We start from the raw sequence: 26,330 nt of genomic DNA on the forward strand, positions 1-26,330 counted from the left end.
TATGCTTATAATATTTTATTTATTCGTTAGTTATGTAATGAACAAAAATTTTATATTTGTTCATTTATGTAAGTTTTTATCTATAATAGTTTTCTAGTGTTTAGATGTTATGGCGGTAATAATACATTTGTAGGTCACGAAACCTCATGTGTTTTTAGTTCAATGCAATGCTTTGAATGTTGGATGTGCATCATGTGACTAATACATTTGTCTAATATTTGTACATTATAAATATTTCTTTTTAGTTTTGTCTTTCTCTATTAGATTTGAAGGATATTATTGTATTTTATGTAATGCATTTGTAGGTCATGATGATGTCAGGTATTTTTAGTTGTAATTTACATGAATATTGTTGCATTTGTAATGTTTGTTTTGATGGCATTCAGGTGAAGTGTATTGTTATTGTAATCGATTAAAGGGCCTCGGATGAGGACGAGCGTTCGCGAGTGCAGAGCAGTTTGTTTTGGGTGGCGCCGACGGATTTCTATTATTGTTTGTCGAAGCAGTTTTATTTTTGTTTCGGGTCCTTTGTACGGAATGCGGGGCGGTCGCGGAGGTCGTTGACCCGGCTCCTTTCAATACCAAGCTAAATTTAAATGCTATTGCAGCCGAAAATCAGGTGCACAAACAATGCAGCGGTCCGGGGGTCAAACGTTGGTCGAGCACTGGACTCGCGCTCTATGTTCGTGGATCGTAAATGACCCGACCGATGGGTCAACGGTGGTCTACGTGCAGAAGCAGAAGTTGTCCATCTAGGCTAGGCATCGACCATCAGCAGTAGATAAAATAGTTCTGGTTCCGTTACGCACGCAGTCCAGTCAATACGAACGGTTTGAAGGTGCTGTGGTGGCAAACCTGGGTTGTTTGGTAAAGCTGAAGGCGCGCTTGTCGGATGCTCGGGATTATCCCAGTCCTAGTTCCACCTAGTTCAGAGCTTCGAGCCTTGGTAGTACAGTGAAACGGTTTTTAGGGTTAGGTGCAGTTTAAGTGTGATGTGAGTGTACCAGCGAAGGACTGTTGTTGTTTTTAGGGTTCTCACATCGGCGTGGGTACGTGCAAATGGTCTTGTAGTCGTCCAGGTGGTTGCCGCCACACCAAGGACCCTTTTAGAAGTTTGGTATTGCTGCGTGAGGTGGATCCTAGCTGGGAGCGGAGCGGACCACCTCCTCTCGTCTGGCAACACTACGTGCATCGACGAGCATTGCGTGCGCAGGGTGAACGATCAGCGATGGCGTGTTTTCGCTGTACTCTGTGAATAAAATCCTGCTGTATGCTCGGGATGGACAAATGGTGATGCCAATGAGCATTAGAGGGTTCAGTGCGCGATCGTTCTACAGTTGATACATCCTCCGGAGCGATGGCTCAGCAGCTGAAGCTGCACTCCCCCGCAGGGGCTGAACCTGTGTTATATACTTGGCCGTTAACCTCAGGACGTGGAAATGTAAGTTAAATCATACATCAACTAAAAAAAAAGATAATCAAATCCCGCAGCTTTCCTCGCACCGCCTCCTACCCAAAGATATTTAACCGCTCCCTGTGTTTTTATTATTGTTATACCATTAACTCATTCATTCCACCATACACTGTCACATCAGTCACCTTCTTTTCTTGTCTCTGCTTTTTCTGGCACACCGCTGCTCTGCAATTGAAACAGTAACCATCAAACTGGCCTCGACAGAAACAACTAATTTCATCAGATCAAAACCCCTCTTGTCAGTTGCATAATTCCCAAGCAAATTGAAAACACTCCCATCCAGTTACCATTGCTTCCATTTGCACCTTTCAGCTAAGGTTCACACACCAGCTGATTGCCTCCAAGTAATTGGTTGCATCCAACTGCGAACTTCTCATTCAGTACTTTCCAAAAAACCAATGTTCATTTATTTAGACTTTCACACAGGGTTGTTTTCAACAACTTAAGTCCATCTGACAACAACTACTACTCGCTGCTTTCTATGCTAATTCAATTTCATTTGTTTGCTTACTTTCACATGAATGATTGTAGCTTATTTGCTGCTTGCTAAAATGAATTTCCATATCACATCCCAATTAACATTTGTGCAATGAAAACAAATTCGCTCCCAAAACATAATTCCACTGTAATCAATTTGAACATTTGTAACATCCGTTCTTTTAATTGTAAAATAATTCAATCATCCATTTCCCTCCAAATTTATAATTGTTGCTTGCTTGGACTCATTTATATAAGACTCAGAATTTATCAGTTAATTGAGATTCTAATTTGTGCCTTCCCATCAGCTAAATCAATGGAATAACTATGAATCACTTCCCTCCAAAATTATACTCATCAATTAGTATTTGTCATGAATGGGAAACTGTTTGGGTTTTCCCATTCACAAATTCCCATTTCTGATTTTTTTCTTATACCTCAATACCTCAACAACAATTAGAATTTAAATCCATATCAATGATACATCAATCAATTGAATTCCCTCAAAAAAAAAAATGTTCTCACTTCGATAATTATTTTCAACTGCACTAACAAAATCTCCACATCATTTTCCCTCCAAAAAGATATATGTTCTATTTTTTAGTCCAATTAACACCTAAATCTCTGCTTTATTTATTTTTGTATTTAGTAGTTTTATTTTGTTTACTTTTATTTCAATGTGAGTAGTTGTAAGTACAATGTTCATTATTTTTTTATGATAATTATTAACCAGTATGTTTCAATGTGACTAAAACTATGTTTTATTATTATTTTGTATGTTGTTTAGAGTAGTTATTAAATATGTGTAGTTATGACTCGATGAATGTTTTGGTTTGTCTTCGAAATCATTTTTCTAGTAAAAATCTGGGTTGTTTATATAATGGTATTCCCATGTACACATACAATTAACAAACATTACTCATAATTGTTTTAGCATGTACATAGCATACGAAATTGCTTTAAAAAACTACATTTATTCAATATAATACAATAAACCTTATTACTCATATTTCTATAATTATTAAAATGAAGTTTGTTGCTGTAGCTTCAATCTATTTCTGCTTCCAACGCTTCTACTATTAATATCAATTGCGAATGATTTTGAATGCCCCACTCATCTGCAATCTGGGATATACACACACAATATAGTTATTTGTAATTGAAACAACTTTTACACCACTTGACTTCCGAGATTATTTCTGATGACCCCTCTGTGCGACTCTCAAAGATACACATTATCAATGAAAGCGTTTAATTGCGTAATTCTATAATTTACTAAACTAAATTTAAAAATTTCATTCACGATTATTTTTTTTAAACTAAAGATCTTGAAGGAACATTCATTGACTATCTTCCTGAAATGTTTCTGTCTTAACTGTTTGACCTTCAATGAACAGTATGTTTATATTTATAAATAATAAATTTAATTACTCCATGATTCAATTAAATGTTGTACTTCTATTTGCTTATGTTTATTTAAAATGTTGTTGTTTATGCATTCATCATTTTCTGTGTGAATAACCTTGTGAAAGCGTTTTTTTAAATATTATTTTGGATTGATCACGAATATTTGTAAGCAATTTTAACTTGTAAAAGATACATGTGATTGTAAGCATGCTCATTGTTATCTATAAAATATCTGATGAGATTAGCTTATGTTAGTATCGTAATCATGCTTTAAGCTGTCTTGATTGTGCTATGTGTAACTCGATCTCTTCTTCTGATGCTGATGGTCATTGAACTTGATGTGACTTGTAAGAAAAAAAACTGAATGTTTATTGATTATTTTCTGTTTATTTTTATAACTGTGCTTGGTGTAATATCTGTGTAAATCTGTTTTCTCTTCTTGATGTTTTTTTCTTCTGATGTTGATTGTCAATTAACAGTGGCTTTCGCAAATTCCAGATCAACTTATCAATCGAAACTCATCGACTCCTCGTTGATTACAATTGCGATTATTCTATGGATCAGGTGTAAAATATGTTTGACATCAACATCAACAAAGCTTTGTAATATATAGTAATATGTAAATGAGAAGGTGCACCTGATGTACTACTTTAACAAAACTCATCGATGATCATACAAAAGTCATTCAATCATGTTTTATTTGTCATCGAAACAATTGTTGATCCAATCCACCTTCAACCAAACTCATGACAGACATCCATTTGAAAGTTTTTTTACTCTCGTCAGTGTGGTGTTTTTTTAACGAATATCCCTTTGTTTTCTAGTTCAGACAATCCAGAAGCGATGTTCTATCGAACTGTACATTTTTGAAAGCGAGGATCAATGAAGAAGTGAACAGTTTTTGTATTCATCACATCAACTGCAAACCACACTGCTTTCATTTTGATACGCTTAACGATTAGTTTATTTATTATAAGCCAAAAAAAACAACTAATATTTCATTATATTTATATTAGAGCAATCATTTAGTATCTTTAGTTACTTGAGTCGAGCATTATTGATAGTTGATTTAATGCACGTACGTCCATGAGCGTGACTGATCATCATAATTTATGATGCGACGTAGAGTTTCACCTTTGTGTGCTGCAGCTCGCTCGATATGATCATGCATTGTTTATAGAATCGATCAAAATACGTTTTCGAGACGGAAGATCAAAAATTGAAAATTGAAACTGTTTACTATAATGATAAGGCGGAATCGTCATATGGCATTGCCAATGTTTACATAACACTATCTGTCTACTTATGCCATTCACTCGGCATCGAGAATATCCGATTTCGATTCATAATATTTATATGTTACTCGATTCTTAAGCAACTGTGATCATTGTTTGTAAACAGCAGTTCTCGATGCACCCAGACAAATCAAGTAAATCGTCGCTTTTTCTTTACCTACATTTTCCATTCAAGGAGGATGGCTTGTTGATTGCATGGTCAACACCATGCACAATATTGTCGTAAACTTGTATATGGCACGACAATATAAACTGTGCAGATTTCTCCAACAATATTTACGTCTTCGGACACCCTAAAACTTTCTAAATAGCATGCTGGTGGACGTTTCTGGGAAAACTTTACAGCGCTGTTGTAAATATTGCCTCTGCGTCATAAAGAAAATTAAAAATGATATATATATATAATACAGCGTGGAGAGGGTTTCGCATTATTACAGTATACACAGTAATTCACCGTTTTCCATGAATTCTCTAATGAGAGCATGACTTCTCATGTAACGTATTCCCAGAAAATAATTGAATCAATAAGTGATACAAATATATATTTATATATAAAATGGAACGAATTTCAAAAATTAAACTACAATAGATTTAATGAAATTTATTTTGTCTATAATTTTTGAAATTGTATTGGAATGCTTTGCATGTGACCATTTGTGCTGCAATAAACCATGTGGTTTGCAAAAAAAAAAAAAGAGTTGCGCGCATTGGAAGGAAGGGTTTTCAATAAAACGCAAGAGGAAAAATGGAGGAATGCCAGGGGACGGAATATTATAATCAGGTTTTAGTTATTTGATGAAGAATGATACTTATCTGGGATTTCTTTTTCAGGACCGTCATGATGGAGCAATTGAAATTGTTGAGACCATCAGGTAATTGATCTGTTCGCATCGAATCGTTCGACGCTTGTTTTTTTTGTTTTAGTTATTTATTTGATTATTCTTCTTCTTTCGTTTCTAATAGATGGGTGTGTGAGGATTTGCCCGAACTTAAGTTGCCCATGGAAAATAATATACTTACAAATTATGACACACGAAGTTATGATAGCATGAAGGCATTATGTGATAGGTTTAATAAAGCCATTGATAGTCTCGTTGCTTTAGTGAGTTTCGTAGTGGTGAGCGCGCGAGGATTGGACTAATTTTTGTTGATTGTAGGAAAAGGGAACGTCACTGCCAGCACAACGATTAAATAAATATCCCAGCAGAGGCCTGCTTAGGCACATCTTGCAACAGACTTACAATCAAGCCGTCACAGATCCGGACAAACTAAATCAATACGAACCATTTTCACCTGAGGTAAAGTAAAACATATATGCACTTACGAAATATGATGTTATCTAATAATAATCTGTTCATTAAATTAAACAGATGATGCAAGTAAGCTGCATGTGTATCATTTTGATTAATCTCATCTTTTAACTATTGTATAATCGTAGGTTTATGGAGAAACATCGTATGAGCTCATCAGCCAAATGATAGATCAAATTGATATTACACCAGAAGACATATTTATTGATTTGGGTTCTGGCGTGGGTCAAGTTGTTCTACAAATGGCTGCAGCAACGCCATGCAAAATTTGCTTAGGTATTGAAAGAGCTGAAGTACCTAGCCGATATGCAGAGGTAACCACTGATTACAACATAATGTGCTTAGAAGATATTCATTAATTGTTGTTATTTTTTGGTTTAGTCTATGAACAAGAACTTCCGTACGTGGATGAAGTGGTACGGAAAGAAGTTCGGGGAGTACAAACTAATGAAGGGAGATTTCCTCATGGAGGAACATAGAGAGAAAATCAATTCTGCCACCATAGTGTTCGTAAATAATTTTGCCTTTGGTCCTACTGTGGACCACCAACTGAAGGAGCGCTTTGCTGATCTGAAGGACGGCGCCAGGATCGTCTCTTCTAAAAGCTTCTGTCCACTTAACTTTCGAATTACTGATCGTAATCTCAGTGACATCGGCACGATAATGCATGTATCGGAAATGTCACCGTTGCGTGGTTCCGTCTCCTGGACGGGGAAGCCCGTTTCGTATTACCTTCACATCATCGATAGAACCAAATTGGAATGCTATTTCCAAAGATTGCGGAATCCCAAGGTTAAGGAAAACGAGGATTCCAACAATGTGCGGTCATCGCGAGAAAAAACCAGGAGGGACTTGACGAAACAGATACATGATTCTTCTTCGGATTCAGATTTCTATGATCAAGATGGCAACTACGGATTGGGGCCTACAACTCGCAGAGCCTGGTCGGATTGGTGTTCAAACAAGGGCAAGAGCAGCCAATCCGAAGAGGAGGTTACGGGCAAGGTAGTATTTGTTGATGTCTCTTATGTTACATGAAATAATTATATGCTTTTGTAGGGCAAGAGGCAACCGAAAAAACTGAGGCGGAAGATTTCGAGAGGAAAAAATCAAACGACGCCCGCTAAGCCCATAAATAAACCGCGTAGGGGAAGAGTAAAGAAAGCCAAGCCCAAAAAGGCTATTAAGATCAACGGCCTGGATTTGCTTCACTCGCAAACGTTGTTGAGTACTTCACCACAAGGTCAGTATTCTACGAATATTAATTATGACTGTGATCAGTTATATTTAAACTATCCTTATTTCAGCAAATGGTAAGAAACTTCCTCCACCTCCGGGATGTGTTGATCAACAGCTGACTGCTCTGAGCACGGAAATGGTTCACGATGAATTGGACATACCCCAAGCTCCCGGAGATACGCCCTACTCTCTGCAGATCCTATTGGATATGTATAGAGTACAATATATGAACATGATTGATCAATTCAAATCACCGGACTATAAGAATAACATCGAGCAGTTAATCGCCGAGGAGAAGGATCGGAATCAACGTTTGCAAAGCAGAGCGGCGCAACTAGAGAAACAGATTAAAGTGCTCATAGACGACAGCGTAGCTTTGCTGAAAGCTAGAATGAGCGAATTGGGTATTAATGCAACTTCCCCGGTGGACCTATTGGCGAAGGCCAAGGAAATTGTTTGTAGACACAAAGATCTCCAGGCAAAAGCCAGTAAGTTACAAATACAAGTAGGCAATTTGGAAGAGAAGCAGAAGGCTTTAGTAATTGAGCGGAAACAGGAAATTGCGGAGAAATATGGTAAACCAGAGGTGAATCGAGAATTGTCTGCAAACATGGCAGAAGAGTGCATCTTGCGCGAGATTTCATCTACTTTGTCGCATAGAAAAAAGTTGCACAACCAGGTGAGCCTACTGGAAGGCGAAGTTCTATCATTGGAGAAATCGAGCGAGGAGAGAAAGCAAGCGCAGGCCCTTATGGCCAGGCAGCAGCAAATAGCGCCTACCAAAGTATCCCGTAAATCCAGGGACTACAGAGCTAGGTCACAGGATTGGCCTGATGTGCCGGATATTGCAAAGATCGAAGAGCAGAATCCGGAGATTCTCGCACAAAAGATCTTGGAGAAAGGTAGAATGATAGAAGCGAGTAAACAACTTTCTAGCAATAGCAAACTACCTCAGATGAATATGCCTATGAAGTGCCCGTCGAGTAATCAACGAACGTCGTCAAGAACATCAATGCCTGCCCCAGTACCGGTCGCGAAACGACCGAAAATCAGTAATACACCATCGTCCCATCCGTCACCTTCACATCATCAAAGACCACAAGAACCACCAAGAATTGCTAATTTTGAAGACCGCCTGAAAAGTATCATCACGTCTGTTTTGAATGAAGACCAACAAACACGGTCGAAATCACAGCAGCAGCAGCAACCGCCACCGCAACATCAGCAACCACAACATCAACAACCACAACCGCAACATCAACCATCGCAACATCAGCCATCCCAGCATCAGCAACCGCAACATCAACAACCACATCATCAACAACCACAACAGCAACATACTCCATCCATGTATAGTCCTAATCAGGCACCGACCCCAGTTTATAATGCACCACCCACCCCTCACCACCAGTACAATTCATACAACCAGTATATGGCGAATACGAAGCACGATGAACGAAAGTACCCTAAGTACAATGGGAATAGATGCGAGACGATAGTGAGGCCTGCAGAAGAACAGGCAAAAGTTGCTCAAACACACGAAGGTTTAGTAGTCAGCATGACGGAAAACTACGTAGAACCTGAACCCCCTAGGATATCGCCGATACAGCCGAGAAGTTCACAGCCTGAGCAACCGGATTACACGCAGATATCGCCCGCAAAGCTGGCATTAAGGAGGCACCTATCCCAAGAGAAGTTGGCTGCTGCGCAGCACCACGTATTCAATCCCCCCGCAGAAAGCATAGTTGCTACTAGAACAATAGGTGATTTGATGTCCGGCGAAATCGAAAGGACATTGGAGATATCAAATCAATCGATAATAAATGCCGCCGTTGATATGAGCGACATACGTACTCATCATGTGATTAACACAAACCTGCCACGACCTGAAAGGGTCAACGTGAAGGTGCCTGAACCTCCGAAGGAGCCCGAGGCTGCCCCTATGAGACAAGTTTACAGTCCCATTTCGAGGCCTTCGTCGACAGAAGGCTTAGAAGGTTTAGCCTACATAAATCCCCACATTAAAGTGAACACGCATTCAGTGTACATGCCGCCACCCCCTCAACAGTCACCAAGACAATCACAATTTTCACCGCGGACGACGGTCTTGTACCCAACCCAGGCAAGACCGTCCTACGAGCCTTACACACCGCTGCCAAGAGCCGACATAAAATACCACGAATCGTATTTTACTGACATTAAGCCTTCAATGGTGGAAGCCGAGAGTAGAAGCAATTTTGTACCTGAAGGACTAGCTGCCAGGGTTATGAACGGACCTCACATCAAAGAGGAAATTGATTGCGAACGTAGATATTTACAATATCATGATATAAAGACTGAATCAACATCAACCGACTGCCATTATAAACGCGAGTCACCTGTGATACATGGGCCGATCAGGAACAAAGCCGTCTCAACTTACATACCAGATGCAGGACATCGAAATTATCCGCGCATCCATCATTCACCGCCAGAACGAGCTAAAACCACACTGCCAATGGACGCTGAAAGGAAGCTTCTTGTCGAAGGTACGTTCGTTTTCATTATCTATAATACCTATATCGATTATAATAATATTCATATTAATAATATCATTGTGTGTTGGTAACTAACCGAAACAAACATAACAGAACTTTTCCGACATTCGTGTTTCCCTTTATATATATAATATGTTATATTACAATTACTTTGGGTTTTCAAATTATTACGATTATTTATTTTATTTTATTCCTATTATTTATTATTATTTCGTTTACTTTATTTCACCACGATAACTTTCATATAGTCGTCTCGCCACTCCATATTCATAATCATCAGACTTGTGCTACACTATCGGACTATATGGATTTTATTCACCATACATTCTATTTGCGTTTTATGTCAGTTTTTGTTTTTTTTTTAAATATGATTTTCTTCCATTTTATTATTTGTTTCTAGGATTTTCTGAGATATGATCAAATCATTAATTTAAAAGTAATATCGAATTAACTATGCATGAATTCCACGTACAGAGTGATTCTAAATACACCTAACGCTTCTCTAAAGCAGCCACACTATAAGCATTAACAAATACGCAGAAACTGAATCTGTACATTTCAATGTAATATATAAATATATATGATACACGAGTGATGCTTGCTGATCTTGTATTTAGAATCACAATGTATTTAAAAAAAGATCCAAGCTTATATTGGACTTTTATTCACATTCACACATTACAAAAAAAATAAGAGCTGACCTAATACACTTGAATGACATAATGGTTGTGTTTACCGATTTTTTTTTATTTTTAATAGATTTGAGAGTGAGTGAGTGGTGTTTCGCGCGCGCATAAGAGAGTGAAAGAAAGTGAGCGAAAGCGGATCAAACAAACAGAAACTTGTTGTTTTATTTTATTTGTTGTGTAGCATTGATGCATTTTTGATTTATTTATAATTTATTAATAGCACAATGCATTTGATGAGATACGAACACCAAAAACATAGAGGTCGCCCATGTTTATGCTTATGGTTGCTTATTCATGTTTATTTATTTTATCTTTTTTTTTAAATTTGATTTTAAATCACTTATTCTTTCATTATACATAAACTATTGAATGTATAGCGTACATTTTCCTTTATTTAATTATACAAAAAAAAAGAAAGAATTAATCAGAGAAACATATTCAATTCCCATTTTGTTATGTTATCGTGATGCCGAAATGCACGCTCGTTCATTGGCTACATCGAGGCCAGTGCAACTCTTAGGCATGAATATCAAATTCCACCACCAATTTTTATTTTGTTTATTTATTTATTGATTTATTTTACCGTTTGAATCTGCATCATTTAAACTTGTATATAGTGTTTTGTGCATGTGGGGTACTACTACTTTATTTCTTACTACTTTAATTTATTTTTACTTCAGTAGATTCGAGCTTGTCGCATGCTTTGTACATAGCTTTGGTACTCATATTTTCGTTTACACCAGTTTTTTTTTTGAACGCTTCATCCACGTTACTTAGGTTGGATCGCAGTTAAATAGGTGTAGTTCATCATTTGCACGCCCGACATCATCCAATTAATAATCTCTTGATTAATATTATTTATTAATTATTATTTTTTTTGTTTGTTTTTGTTTTTATTATTATTTTTAGTTTTATTTTCTTTTGTTTAGTTTTTAACTGACTTTTTTTTCTCTCTCTATATATATATACTTATATATACAATAATATCCTTTTGTTGATAATAATAAAAATGTCTCCTCGTCGTAACGAACAAAGATATACATACGTACACATAATATTAAACATATTATGCAATTTGTGATCTGGAAAATATTTAATTTAGGCAAATTTAAATGATAAATGAAGAAAAAAAAAACAATAAGAAAACCGTCATTATGGCACGATTAAATTTTCTGGTGGTTTTTCTACTTTATGTTTTCTATTTCCCTTTTGCGTTTTGTTGTTATTATTTAATTAACTTTCATTTCAATTATTTCCCTTCTTTTTTTTTTAAATATATATTCTCTTTCTTCACAACTTTTTCTTTTTGTATTTTGTCTTATAATTGACTTCGATTTGAGTTTCATATTTTTTGTTTTAATTATATTATTTTTTTATGATTGATGAGAAAACTAGAGCTTTGAGAAAACTTACTCGTGTTGATAATGGACATTGGAATTTTTGATATTTACTGTAGTTTGTTTGCGTTAAAATAGGAGGCAGCACAGTACAGGCATGCACAATTTCTAGTGCACAAAATCGCGCATGCATATTATCCCTACCATACTAGTTTAGATGGCTGATAAAAATTGGTGGTAAGTAGCTTTGTGCTATTTTATTTATAATTTTTGCTCAGCATCTTTATTTATGATTTTATATTATTAATTTCAACAAAATTTATTATTTATTAATTGATTAACTTATTTGATTTGATTTATTTTGGTGGTGGTTTTACTATTATTATTATTTTTACTCTATTTTTTTTCTTATTTTGCATATGATTTTTATATACAGGGTGGTGCATATCTATCTATATATAAAAAAAAAAGAAAGTGACATCAGTATTCTTATACTCTTATATCCTAAATCCGAAGTAACAAAATTTGATCGGTACCATTTGCGAAACGGCCTGTATATAATTGTATCTCGTTTTATTATGATTATTATTATTATTACATATATATACATATCGTTTAATTTCACGAAATATAATTTCATTATTTTCGTTAAGTTCTTTAATTATTATTTTTTTTATTTATTTATTATTAGTGTTTCCGTCGGAACGCAGATGAACATGTATTTAATTGCACCTTTTTTCAGTAGAAATTGAAGTTGAAGAGGAAGGCGAGGAGTCGAAGTGGCAAGACAAAATAAGTTCAGGTTTCGACCGATTAGTAGCATTTGCATCGACGGAATTAGACAAACGTAGGCGATCGACGGAGGGTAATGACAGGACGGGAAGCTTATATCTGTTTATTTGAATAGACAATTTTACTGCCAATTTTATTGTAATAATCTTACTTTATTTCATGAATATAAACTGTACCAAAAGGTGAAATAAAGTAGCAAGATTTAATACTTTTCTTGTTTTTGATATATCAACAATCTTTTATTTAAATAATAACCTCTCATCTTCCTTTATTCCACTTTTAGGACAAATTCAAAGAACAAAAAAAAATATTAAGAGATGTAAATATACAAATATTTGTCTTTATTAGTAAATATTTCTATATATAATATTTTGTTATAATTTTTATTTTATTTATACTTTTTTTTGTGTTTTATGTAGTTATTACAATAAATATTATTTATAAAGTATTTTTTTTTAATTAATCGGAACTAGTACATTTTGTCCCAATTATCCAAAGTTCCTAAAAAAATAGTGTCTTTCAATAATTTTTTTAATTGCACACAATATCAAAAAAAAATGTGTACGTACTACATAATAGAAAATCATATAAATTCTGCAACAATATGTATGTATAAGGCGTCCATGTTCCGATTAAAAGGATTATTGTCCCGAAAAAGCAGAGCAAATTTGTGTTATTTCCTTAGTTTTATTTTCGTTCTTTAGGATTTGTCGCACCGATTAACCGGTGTGAATTTATGTTTGATCTACATGATTAGATAAATTATTATTCAATGATACTAAAGTGATTGCAAATGTAAGATTACTCCTTTGATATAAAGCAATAAATATAGGATATTAATATTTTTTGATAATTTACAACTAAAAATATTAAGATATAACACAGATGATTAAGTTAATCTGTGTTGTATAAAGTAAAGAACCAATAAAAATGGTGTATTTATATATTTGAGATATGATTAGATAAAAATGAGAATGTTTAATAAGATATATATTATCAGCAGGATGTATGAAAATTGTATTACAAAATTGTTGGATGGAATTTGAGGGCAATAAAAGTGCGTTTATTTGTTTATTAGAATAGACAATTTTAATGATAAAATACGTAATAGTCTTCATGTAGTATATGATTACAAAATGTATAAAAGAAAAGTTAATGTAATAACAATTTTTAAAATTCTTTAGTATATTGACCCTCCTTTAATTGATTAATCGATCGATCAATAAAAAAAAAGCAATTTTTAGTTTGCTTTTCACTCTATTGTATATGATGAGATTTTCTGATAAAAATATAGATTAGATTTTTGTTGTCATTCGCAGTGAACACTTTTCAACTGTTTCAATAACAATGCTCGTCGTTAAAAACAAAATCTGCGAAGATCTAAACGATGTTTTGTTGTCATTTCAGTTCATTAATTACTTCGTTTATTTGGTGAACATTAAAAATTAATTATAATGTGAATAACTTAATATATTATATATATAAAAATTACTGACATTTTTATTTTGGGAGGATTAAAGAAAGATAATAGTAGTGTGTATAGATTGTGAGAAATTAATGTTAAGTACAAATCAATCTACAATTATGTACTATACAACATGAACTGAACAAAAAAAATAAAAGATATAAACAAAATACAACAAATACATTCACTCAAAATATACAATTAGTCAGAATTTGTATAAATTATGCGAAGCAAATAATCCTGTAAAGCTTAATAGTGTTTTTTTAAAAATAATGTATAATCGTTAACAGTTTATGACTAAACACAGCCATTCGCACTCCTCCCATAAGACCATAAGAGGTGTGGCTTGTGGGAAGAGTGGGCGTGGCGGGTGAACGTGAACGCCCACCTCTACTTATAGATATATATACTAAAGTGAATAATTCTTAGTATCTGTTTTCCGGAGTTTGGAAACGCGACTGGACGGCAGCAGCAGCCACATCGGATGCGGCTTCTCTGACGTGCGAGTTCCTCAAGAATTCAGTAGTAAATTCAGCCTGAGCCTTTGCAAAACTGGCACCGGTACTTCTGTACATGCGATGAATCTACAAAAACAGACGTTATCTACTAACTTATTCAATCGGTATTATTGATCTCACCTTGGAAATTAAAAATATATCAGCGGCCGCCGCGCAAGCAAAGCCGAGAGCGATAAGCAGAGAAAATATTCCAGACAATATTCCCAAAACGGTGCCATCAAATACATTCAACGCAATAATGAGTCCTCTGAAAATTGAAAGAAGAAAACAAGAATAATAAAGTTATGAGCTTTAAATGTGGAGATCTTACATGGTTCCCGATCCGGGAATCCCGATGGCTTGTACCGTCGTGATAACGAATTGGAAGAAGAATACAAAGAAAAACACCATGAAGTTGAACGAAGAGTCCGACTTGAAAGCCTTATATGCCGGACGGAACCAGCAAAGATAAGAGAACGGCGTGAACAGGAGGGTGAACAAAATCCCCAGGCCAATAACAGTGAACCTCATTAATACTATGCCACCAATAACATTTAGTATCATGACCATTCCGTGAACTACAAAGTAATTACAGCTGTAATTTGACTGATAATCAATTCTTCTAAAAACTACTTACACATCCATAAGTAGTAGAGATGTCTGACGATTTTTTGGAATTCAAGCGGTATATCTACATTTATGTCTTGATAAAAGCAAGGCTGAAAACAGCATTGCTCAGGCAGAGGAGGCCAGTTGTTCCTTCTAACATTGTAGGAGCTCTGCCTCATTTCTTCTTCCCTCCTTGCTAGTTCCTCTTCTTTGCGTTCCAGTTCCTCTTGTTTCCTCTACAAATTCATTACACATGTACATAGTGATCAAATGATTAAGATTAGTAATTACCTGCAATTCAGCAGTGTTCAGCACTGCATGAGGCTGTGTCTGTTGTGCACTTCTGGTGTACATTGGAGGATCCTGTATGGGCTGCATTATAGCTGGTTCAGAGTTGCCTTGTTTATAACCAATCTGAAAGAACGGGGCATAGATGAAATGCACATAGCAATATGCTATTCTAATTGTATAGCTGTATTGTGCTTACTGGTCGTTGATTCGGTTGATTTTCGAATGGATTATAATCTTCAACATTAATTTGAGCATTAACATTATTTGTAACTTGTTGAACTGCTGGGTCCTAGAAATTCCCAAAGAAACAAACATAAACCCCATGAGATCTCAGAAGCAAGGCATTATAACATTATTGTTAAGCTAAGCATTAAATACATGACGAGAAATGACACATAATGCAACAAATTCGATTTGTACTTACGGCGAAGGGATTATCAATCGTGGGCTCCACGAAGGGATTGTCGTCGAAGCCGGACATGTTGTATAAATCAATAAATCAAACGCTCAATCACTCGAGGCCCTTAAAAATCAAGGAAAACAAAGACCAATATTACATTAACTGTGTTACACTTATTATCACTTGGTCACCATACTTTTATTTTATTTTTTTTCGCTCTATGTTCTATGATGTTGACAATTTGACTGGAGTTTGCGCAAACGTCCTATATGATTATCCTTTTCCAACGCCGGGCATAACGTATGCAAATCTATGAAAGGGACGGAGACAAAACATGCTATCAATTTGGGTGATTCATTAGTGACGTTGCATTCTTATTTTTAATTATCTCAAGTTTTGTGATAAAATCCATAAAATCAGCAAATACTAATATAGACCTTATCAATGTTTTATTGATCGGAATGCTGTATTGTTCACCGATAATTAGAAGCGCCCTTTAGATGATTCGTCGACAGAGGGCGCGGCCGTAGGGATCCACACCTATCACTGTTTTTTGACAGCGAATCTAACCTAAAACAATAAAGATACTAAAGATCCGGGCTGCTGCATGTAAATAAACAGTACTTCATAGATATCCAAGATGACGATGAGCCGGAAGAACCTGCTGCTGACCTATTCGTTGGCGGTCGGTGTCCGTTACCTGTTCCTGCATTCCGACTTCCAGAAGGATATTGTGAACAGGATTGAGATTCAGACGCCTTTGAATTCGTTCAAGAGAGGTAAATCAATGAGAGGGTAGCTCGCCCTTAATTAAATGATGACATTACAATTATCTATTACAGTTGTGGAAGGCAGATACCGGATGTCATTGGGGATTGATCCGTATGAGAGTGATTCCTTGCACGTTCCACCATTGCATTTAACGTTCTATACATTCCTTATTGATAATTTTCCAAATTACTTGCCATACATTTTCATGCTAATTGATTTGTTAACTGGTCATTGCCTGTACACCTTTGCTAGAAGGTACATGCTTAAACTCTATATTAAGCAAGAGAAGAACAAGCACACTTATGCTGAGGATGCTTTAAGTCAACTTCTGGAGGGCAGAGATCTCTATTTGCCTCCTCAGTATGCTTTAGTTGTATTCCTCTTTAATCCATATACCATATTCAATTCAGCTGCAATGACTACAACCACTGTGAACAACCTACTCTTATCATTATTCTTTGTGGGGATCATATATGGTAATATTAACTGTTTTCATGAGAATCCACTTTAATAGTATGATTTGTAGATAATTTGGTAATAAGCCTGGCTGCTATGACTTTATCCACCTTGCAATCTTTCTACCCAGTTATCATGATAGCTCCTTTATACTTGACGGTGTACAAGAGGAAAGAGTCGCATCTGCAGGCTTGTTTGACTTTATTCATCTACGCCTTGTCTGTGATCGGAATAATTTACATTTCCGGTATTATATACAACGGTTACCAATTTTTGGATCAGACTTACGGTTTCATGTAAGTTGATTTCATATACTCAAAACAACAGTTACTACTTCCGTTTCCAGTTTGAAGGTACCGGACCAGCAGCCCAACGTCGGCGTCTTCTGGTACTTCTTCATGGAGATGTTCGAGCATTTCCGTTTGCTCTTTCTCTTTTCCTATCAGATGAACGTAACCGTGCTATACTTTTTGCCGCTCACCTTTAAATTCCGCGAAGACCCACCTCTGCTTGCCGCCTGCTTTGTGACATTGATTGCCATCTTCAAGTCTTACCCAAGTATTGGAGATTTCGCTTTATCTTTGGCTTTATTGCCATGCTGGAAACATTTATACAGCTGTAAGTATCTTATACTCGCTACAAAGATAGGTTTTAGTAAGATTATTTGTTTTTGTAGGCATGCAACAAGTCTTCATCAGCTCCGTTACCATCGTAATCACCACCGCTCTGGCTCCTATCTTGTGGGATTTGTGGATCTTCTGGGGAACCGCAAACGCCAACTTCTTCTTCGGAGCTACTTTGGCATTCGTAACAGCACACATCTTTCTAGTCACAGATATCTCCTTCGCCTACACTAAGAGGGAGTATCTACTGAAGTACGGGAATTGCCGTCAGATTAATGGCAAAGATGCAAAACTAGTATTGGAATAAAATTTTCAACAATATATATATACACTTAAAATATATAACATATATGTGGTAAAATTTATTTTTTAATTTATTCTACTTAAATTATTCTACTATATGTAACTATATATATGTGTATCGAATATAAGACTGGATTATATTATATACCTAATATTACTATCGTCTTATAAAATGCATTTAGACTTTGAAGCATATTATTGGAATTTCATATTTTTTAAATTATATTATATGTAGACATTGATGTGTAATGAAAAAACAAACTATATATCACTTCAAAATATACAATCTATATATACAACAAATCCTTGTTTTATATCTTTTATAATACATATAACCATGTTTCTTGAAGAAATTAACACATTTCTTGCAATAATCTTTAAATATTCATGACAATCTTGAAAAAATACCGTATGCATTTTCGAAGCTTAACGAAAATGCATACATTTTTGCTTATGTGTCTAAAAGTATGTCCAGTATGAGTAATCAAACTCAAACTAAATAGTCACTCTTTAATTCGAGTTGTATCATTTAGCCGTAATTCACTGTCAAACTTGAAGAATCTTTATTTTAAGTATTGTAGAAGCAGTGTTTACGCTTATATCTCGAAAAGTATGGGCGACAAATTCATTTTTAAACAATATTAAAGTATACGCCCTAAAAGGTGTATATTGGTATCGTTTGTCACTTTAGTCATAATTCAGTTAAACTTGAAAAAACTTATTTCATTCATTAGTTTCTGGAAATTCAACTATTTTTCTTCGTTTTATGGTTTGAATTGGAATAAGTACGAGAATATCCCACAGTATTTTCATTAATATTACTAAATACAATCGATTCCGCTAATTGGGACACCTGTTAATCGATGGGACAAATCGTAAAGAACGGTAACAAAACTAAAATTTCAATAAAACGTATTTTTTTAACGAAACATACATTTATTTCGCATCGAGAAACTTAAATTACCAAACAAAAACAATTATTAAATAACATTTAAAGGAACGACAGAAAAAAAATCGTCAAAATATAAAAAAAAATCGTTATACTATAGTATTGCATGCAGTGGTTACAGATTAAAAAAATAATATATAACATAATACAATCACATTAATTATGTAAACATTTATCTTTTACATTAGATACACGCGTAGATAGATTACAGTTAGTTAAACTGAGATCTTCTTTAATTATACATAAATCGATATGATTTCCAATCAACTGCAATACATTATATGGATTAATGTTAGTGACACAGAATTACATCAAATTACAGATACAATACACAAAACATTTAGTAAGTTATGGTATGACGGGAAGACAATTATAATGAAAGTAAAATTGAATAGTATGCAGAAAATGATTTTTAAGTATAATTACTGCTACTATAGGAAGCAAAGACAACATAAATATGTCCAACATCAAGAATTGTGTGAAAACCCAATATGAGCAAAATAAATGTACATGCAATACACATAAAAAGAGAATTACTTTGGACACCACAGTCATCAAGAATGTATATATTAAAAAGATTCATTCTTTATTTTAAAATGATCAATTATTCGATCTAACTTATCGAAATAATACGAAATAACATATTAATAATAGTAGTAAAAATCAATATAAATATTAAATAACAACGTTGATAGAGAACATTATGTTCGTTAAATATATATATATATAGTTATATAGATATTTTTTCTTAATATAATTTATAAATTATTAATAAAACAATAAAAAATATTTTTCTTTCTATGTTTTTTTTTTCTTAAATAATTTGATTAGATTTTGAGAAATCAGAATTATTGATTTTGATCTTACACATTCGTTGAAAACGAAAGTGTAACGCAATTAAATTCAGTGCTCTTTTTTCTCTCGCTTCTTGCGTTTCTTCTTTTTGTCGGTTTGCAAGACTTCCTGTTTCTTCACCAGACATAATCTGCAGTACCAGTCTTCGTTCTGATCTGGAGGAACCTGAATACCCACACATACCCTAAAAACACATTACATGTTTAGCATATATTTTTAAGGGGTGTTAATTCATTTTATACCAATGATACCATGCGTCGCAGTCATCGCAACCGATCATTGGACTGCCGTCATCCTGTCTCCCACAAGCAGGACAAATCCAGACCTCATTACCCTCGGAATCCTATAAGTAATTACACAATGAAATATATACATATTAATTTCTTCACCGAATAAAAAAAAACTTACCAACTTGAATGAATTAATAGCAAAATAAATTAATACATATAAAAATAAAAGTTATATTAAACAGCAAATAAACTAAGTGCATATCACTAAATGCTTATTAAGAGAATCAAACCTGACCAACATAAATAATGATGAAAGATTTCAAAGATGAAAGTGAAATAAAAACGTGATATGAATTTGTATTGTTTATAAATGAAGCGTATATGAAACAAAGGCTTTTAGAATGTGCTAAAGTTATTGATGTAGATTGATTATGTATGTAGAAGTTAATAAAATTAGTACTTACTTTACTTACCTTCACGGGGACCTGCTGTTTGGTAGGTTTTAAAGGTTTCTGTTTGATGGGATGAATCCTGGGCCTCCCTGGCCCGGGGTGAGATTTTGGTGCAGACGTTGTAGAAATCGGGATTTCCTCTTTCTTATCGTCCTCTGTTATAAACTCGTGTTTTAATATAGCTGCTATATCTTCATTAATTCAATATTAATATATAACTATCATGCAACTGTGATGGTGTAGCTTGCAACGTGCACAAAACAATACGTACAAAAACAAATCTACTAATGTTAGTACAAATAAAGCACATTCTACAAAGTAACTAATTAATATATGAGTAGGATTCATGGAGGTAGAAAATGTTGCTCAATGATGATTGCCTGCTGTATTTTGGTCAGATTTGAGGTGATGCTGCTCGTAATTTGTTGTCGTTTAATTAACAAATGAAATAAAATCAATAAACGTGTGTAATACTGGTACACGTTCTCATTTTCATCATTCTCTTTACTTACTGTATACTTATGTGGAACAGGTGAATTTTCTGCATCATCTACGGGTTCCTTTATTATTTCTTTTGAACGTATTCTAGGGATTGGTTTAAATATAGACTTCTTCGTTTGGATGTGTAAAGTATCAGGAGATATATTAGCTTTGAAAAAAATGTATAAATTACTATATTATCTAAAAAATAATAATATTCTATCCAGCCTAACTAATAATTTTGAAAATTTGCTATAAAACGAAATAAAACAAAAGCTACTTCTTACATTCCGCTTTCACCTGTACACACCTACCTATGTATGTAATCACAAATTTATATATATACTAATACTGATTTTGTTATAAAAACTACATAGATTCCATCAAATAATACATGTGTATAGGTAAAATGTTGAATGCAGGTCATTCAAGCTACATCTAATAATAATAATATACTAATATTGCATTCACCGTTCAGAACAACCAATAATGAATTGAGAAACTTACTTGTACTTGAAGCCGATGCAGTTGCTGATTTCTGTTTGGGCTGGCCTGTAAATAAGGCTGATATTTTGGCAAGCTCCGGTGAAAGTTCCCGCTTCACCTCAGCTTCCTTAGGCTTAACCTCTTCGACTTCCTTCTTAACAACTGGTTTAATGTTCCTATAAATAATCAGTTAATAGTAATTTCAAATTTCTATTCTGTCAACAATGCAATCATACAATTTTTTCGTGTCTGGTGTTTCCGGTCTTGGAGATGGTGTTCCCAACTTCAGTGTGAGCTTCGGTATTCCAACATCTGGATTTTCTCTGCTTTCCTTTTCCTTTTCTTTCTCTTTTTCCTTCTCTTTCTCCTTTTCTTTTCGTTTCTCCTTTTTCTCTTTCTTAGTTTTCTCCTTGTCCTTCTTCTCTTCTTTCAACTTCTTTTTCTCAGCCTTACTTTTCATTTTATCTTTCTTATTTTTCTTTTTTATTTTATCTTTCTTATCTTTCTTATGCTCCTTGTCTTTCTTCTTCTCCGATTTTGGTGAAATCTGTGTGCATTCCTTAACTGCCAATGACGTTGTTGAGCTAACAACTGGTGGAGGCGATGGCGGTGATGGGTCGCGTTTTGTAACAGTTGCTGGCGGCGACTTTGCTCTGGGCTCCTCTTGCTTCGGTAATGGATTTCTAAGGAACGGGGGCAAACTGAACGGATTCATGTTGTACATAGGCGAAGGGATCAATCCAGGACCTTTGCTTAATGTGGAGAATAATCCGAGAGGATAACGCATGTTGTCGAGCATGCTGTCCGGCCGGAACGGCGGTGGTATAACCGGAGCAGGCTCAGGTGTCTTTGGTCGTTCGTTATCTAGGAATAGACTGGGCGGCTCCGGTGCGACAACCGCCGGACTCATTTTCTGTACCTAAAGAGAAACACAATTACGAAAAACATTTTCCATGCAACACAGCTTACTTTTTTAATTTTAGTTTTATCCTTCCTCTTCCGTTTTTCTTTTGTGACAGGTGGGCTAGCAATCATCTCCGGGGTTTTTGGAGTGGATGGCGTGCCGGGCGGCGATTCGTCATCGAAAAAGGATTTCTCAGGTTTCTCCGTTTGTTTTTCAGGCGTATCTACCAATTCTATGGTAATGTCATTAGAAATATGTACTTTATTACTAGCATCAGCAGGTTCGTCAATTATTAAAATCGGTGAACTCTCCCGAGATACATATGGCTCAATGGCTTCCTTTGGTTTGGACTTACTTTCAGCTTTGCTTTCATTTTTTACGTTCGAAATTTTCTTCAGGATATTCACTTTCTTCTTATCCGGTTCCGTGAAGAGTTTATCGATGATTTCCACTGGTGGCTTGATTGGAATTGGAGTAATTGTAGTATTGAATTTCTCCGTTTTCAATCTAGCTGCTGCCAGCGTTTTGTTGTTTACCTTCGGCTGGATTGGTTTGGTCTCGCGAGGGGGTGTAGGCGTCGGGGGCGGCACCTTCACCTCGTTGTTCACTACAAAATTGGCAGAAGTGCTTGGATTCGCCGTCAAAGGGTTGTTCGCTGCATTGACGGCTTTCATCTGTTTTAACTTCACCACATCTTTCATAGTCGTGACCTTCTTCGTGATCTTCTCGTCAGCGGATGGCTTGAAGAGCTCCTTGCCTATTTTCTCCTTTTTCTTCTCCTGTTTCTTCACAACCTTATTCGGTTTCGAGGACTGCCCATTTGAAGAACTCGAAGATGGCGTCGGCAATAGTGGCGCCAACTCCAGAGCGGTTACAGGCGTCCTCGCCTCAGGAAGTTTACCTTCCCTAGCAGGTGAAATATAACCGGATGTTGTCATCATAACACTGCTGATTTCTCTAGTAGGCCTACCTTCCTCTTCCACTAGAAGCCTATAAATGCATATGATCAAATACATGATTATTGTCTGGTTATTATATAACTGACATGTTTACAATAATAATAACTTTTCAGTGTCTCTTAATTACATATATTTATCGAAATCAACCACAGATAAAAGTTTGGGAATTACAACGTAACATTAAAAAAAGGAATTTTATGAGAAAATTTACAAAAGTATGATTAGCTATTTTCATAATAATCTCATTTGAAGCATATAATTTGGGAACAAGCATTTTCAGCTATTCGAATTTCCACCTCAAATTCATAATGTGACTATGCGAAAAAACAGCCACTATATTATTTATTTTCTTGTGATGTTTTTATTCTGCTTTCAATATTTCTTTAAGATTTGTAGAATAAAAATTGATAATTTAAGTTTTTTTTTTTCATTTATTATTTTGTTATATTAAAAATAAAATTTGAACGTGTCTCTAGTTTAAATATTTAGAAAATATTAAGTGCATATTTTATTATTTACTGAGTTTTAAACTTGTCTTGAAAGAATTCAGGATCAATAAAAATTGTTAGATAATTCAAACCAATTGAAGTGTATTAAATCTCTGAATGAGATATTATTTACTCATTGAAGATGCAAAATGCGAGGGAGAAGAAATAAATCAAGCAGAGAAGCAGCGTGCGTTCGTGGCAGTGAACCAATTACTATGCGAGATTCAAGGTCACATGCAAATTGACCACACGCATTCCAACAAGTCTCGCATCAAAAACAAAATAAAAACACAAATAATAACGCTGACAAAAGCTTTCATAGCGCCAGGTCACAAAATATTGCTTGTTTAAATGAAAGCATTTGTTCTTTACGTCTATCATATCAATAAATAGTAAACCATACAAGTATTATTATCCAATTGTAAACGAAATACAATTACTATACTGTAATCTGTGATCTATGATAATTTATTATATTCATGTAAATTTTAATAACTAAATATATAATGAGACATAAATATAATTAAGTAAACATATGACCAGCTTATCAAGGTCATTTTTGTATATATTTGTAATTAAAAGCATAAGATTTCTTTATATTTTAGTCTCATTATATGAATGTTAAGACGATGCTGAAAGATGTTATTATAGCCCATGCATTGTAAAATAAATTTAAAATACCTTGGTCGTTTAAATGGTTCACTTGGAGAAACTTCTGCTGGTCGCTTAAATGTAGGTATTGTGGATTCAACATTAATAGCCTCATCTTCCTCATTCTTAGGAACATTTTCTGGTTCATTTTCAGCAACTGCAGAAAGATGACAAATATAATCAGTTATGTATAATTTGTTAATCAGTTTATTTGTAAATTAAACTACAATAAATTCATGTATCAAAAAGAAAAAAATTATAAAAAATAAATGTTTCATTTACTCAGTAAACAAGCTTTGTTTGTTTTTATAACCACTTCACAATAATTACCTTCGTTTATTTTAAACATTGGTGGCAAGTGTTCATGTATGTGCACCGGTCTGGTCACAACCTCCTTGCTGCCAGGCTTCAAGAAGTTCAGGTTATCTTCCTTTGGTATCGGAAACTTAGGTACACTGGACGGTGGTGGTCCAAAATTAACATAAGTTGCATACTCCTCTAGTTCATTTAAATTTACATGGCAATCTCTGAATGCCAAACCTAAATGGTCTAAGTTTGGATCGACACAACCAACTGCAACAAGCAAGACCCCCCATATAAGTTACAGTAAAATGGACAAATATTTTAAAGTTTCTGTTAGTTACATACATTCATTTGCGTAGTCGTGAGTGGTTTTCGCTATTTGGCTCACATATAATGTAAGTATATCAGTGAGGATCTCCAGTGGGGTAGTTTGGATACTGTTCCATCCTATAGTTTGCAACATTTTCGCCACAGAGACCTTCATCATGTCCCTGGCGTATTGGGCACTCATTTTGAACGATTTTTGCACTACACAAGCAGATTTTCACTATTAAATGCAGTTCGAAAACGATAAGGAAGGTTGGCGCTTCACGAAATTAACATTTATTTATGTTTAGCCTCATCACAAGTCTCTGTTTTTCTGTGTTTTCTACAAACTCTTAGATTGTGTTTACAGCGACCTGCGATGTTTGCTTTTATGATGCGTTTAACAGCACCACCTGATGACCACAATTTAACTAAAATGCATTGTACCCAACATTAGATTTGTCCGCAAAAATCCCTAAAAATTTAGGATAATTCTATAAAAACATAAACAATACAATTAAAATTAATTATTAGATACAACAGAATATGATGATCCAACTATTAATTAAACTACATACAGATAAATTCATAATTTGGCAATTTTGCCAACATTAGTTAATCGCTGATAAAACCGAGGGAAATGGAAAATTCAGGAAAATACGTTACATTCATAAAATAACATTTTGTTCTTCATATGTTAAACACTTCTTATATTATCAGGAAAATTTGTTAGTAACTTGTTTACAAAGAATTCGTACTTATATATCCACAAGAAACTTACAATTATGATTTAATAAGTTAATGATACGATTAAGACATAAAAATCAAGGATCAAATTATAAATTGATGAGAATATGTGTAGAAATAAATTATGTATTGCCTTTAAGTCTTACTTAAACCTATGTACAGTCATGTTAGATGCAAGGAAATTTAAATACTGCCTAGTTTTATGGGAAATTTAAAAATATCTTCGTATGTTGTTGATTACTGAAAAGCAGGAAGTGAATATTCATTTATATTCGTTATATAAGGCGATTGTTTCGGTTTGTTGTGGAATGAGAGAATGGGTCCAGACGAATATTTGCTTATTTACTAATAACTTATTCAAACATAATATTTATAAGATAAACAACATAATTATGTAGATACAAATATGCAACAAGTTACTTCAGATTTGTATATTTTCATGTAAATTTAAGAAGATTTTATTTATTAATAATCTATGAATATGCAGTTTGTATTCCTACACTATTCAATGAATTGAGTACTTTATTAAGTGAAAATAGTAAAAAGAT

General features: G+C 34.5%; 4 protein-coding genes across 11 annotated transcripts; 2 read left to right on the forward strand and 2 right to left on the reverse strand.

Annotated features, from left to right (window-relative positions):
- The first annotated feature begins 1,196 nt into the window (after nt 1-1,196).
- LOC108567082 (histone-lysine N-methyltransferase, H3 lysine-79 specific-like) lies at nt 1,197-12,789 on the forward strand. 2 transcript variants are annotated; one of them, XM_017927328.1, is made up of 9 exons: nt 1,197-1,441; nt 5,485-5,525; nt 5,617-5,755; nt 5,811-5,951; nt 6,092-6,277; nt 6,345-6,968; nt 7,023-7,206; nt 7,271-9,730; nt 12,511-12,789. In XM_017927328.1, exons 1-9 carry the CDS (start codon nt 1,358-1,360, stop codon nt 12,666-12,668), a joined length of 4,017 nt encoding a protein of 1,338 aa, XP_017782817.1. In that variant the 5' UTR covers nt 1,197-1,357; the 3' UTR covers nt 12,669-12,789. The 2 variants fall into 2 exon arrangements, with proteins under 2 accessions (XP_017782817.1, XP_017782818.1); XM_017927329.1 differs by lacking the exons at nt 1,197-1,441; nt 5,485-5,525; nt 5,617-5,755; nt 5,811-5,951 and adding an exon at nt 5,954-6,032.
- Nucleotides 12,790-13,721: 932 nt separating this feature from the next.
- Nucleotides 13,722-16,102, reverse strand: LOC108567099 (secretory carrier-associated membrane protein 1). Of its 3 annotated transcripts, XM_017927359.1 has the most exons (8): nt 16,016-16,097; nt 15,844-15,942; nt 15,616-15,708; nt 15,420-15,542; nt 15,157-15,364; nt 14,851-15,097; nt 14,661-14,787; nt 13,724-14,606 (listed from the first exon to the last, which is right to left on the reverse strand). In XM_017927359.1, the coding sequence occupies exons 2-8, from the start codon at nt 15,898-15,900 to the stop codon at nt 14,448-14,450; spliced, it is 1,014 nt and encodes a 337-aa protein (XP_017782848.1). In that variant the 5' UTR covers nt 15,901-15,942; nt 16,016-16,097; the 3' UTR covers nt 13,724-14,447. The 3 variants fall into 3 exon arrangements, with proteins under 3 accessions (XP_017782850.1, XP_017782848.1, XP_017782847.1); XM_017927358.1 differs by having other exon boundaries at nt 15,844-16,076; XM_017927361.1 differs by lacking the exon at nt 15,616-15,708 and having other exon boundaries at nt 13,722-14,606; nt 15,844-16,102.
- A 76-nt stretch (nt 16,103-16,178) lies between these two features.
- LOC108567098 (phosphatidylinositol glycan anchor biosynthesis class U protein) lies at nt 16,179-18,014 on the forward strand. Its single transcript, XM_017927357.1, has 5 exons — nt 16,179-16,598; nt 16,662-17,066; nt 17,117-17,342; nt 17,393-17,664; nt 17,723-18,014. Exons 1-5 carry the CDS (start codon nt 16,460-16,462, stop codon nt 17,974-17,976), a joined length of 1,296 nt encoding a protein of 431 aa, XP_017782846.1. The 5' UTR covers nt 16,179-16,459; the 3' UTR covers nt 17,977-18,014.
- A 1,750-nt stretch (nt 18,015-19,764) lies between these two features.
- On the reverse strand, nt 19,765-25,429 carry LOC108567095 (transcription initiation factor TFIID subunit 3-like). 5 transcript variants are annotated; one of them, XM_017927351.1, is made up of 9 exons: nt 25,075-25,429; nt 24,757-24,999; nt 24,457-24,583; nt 22,394-23,318; nt 21,661-22,343; nt 21,446-21,600; nt 20,471-20,613; nt 20,019-20,119; nt 19,765-19,960 (listed from the first exon to the last, which is right to left on the reverse strand). In XM_017927351.1, the coding sequence occupies exons 1-9, from the start codon at nt 25,238-25,240 to the stop codon at nt 19,825-19,827; spliced, it is 2,679 nt and encodes an 892-aa protein (XP_017782840.1). In that variant the 5' UTR covers nt 25,241-25,429; the 3' UTR covers nt 19,765-19,824. The 5 variants fall into 5 exon arrangements, with proteins under 5 accessions (XP_017782840.1, XP_017782842.1, XP_017782841.1 ...); XM_017927353.1 differs by having other exon boundaries at nt 19,766-19,960; nt 20,480-20,613; XM_017927352.1 differs by lacking the exon at nt 20,471-20,613 and adding an exon at nt 20,971-21,107 and having other exon boundaries at nt 19,767-19,960.
- Nucleotides 25,430-26,330: the final 901 nt, after the last annotated feature.

The sequence above is a fragment of the Nicrophorus vespilloides genome, unplaced genomic scaffold (genome assembly GCF_001412225.1).
Source record: "Nicrophorus vespilloides isolate i.1.1-1 unplaced genomic scaffold, Nicve_v1.0, whole genome shotgun sequence".
Classification (NCBI taxonomy): domain Eukaryota; kingdom Metazoa; phylum Arthropoda; class Insecta; order Coleoptera; family Silphidae; genus Nicrophorus; species Nicrophorus vespilloides.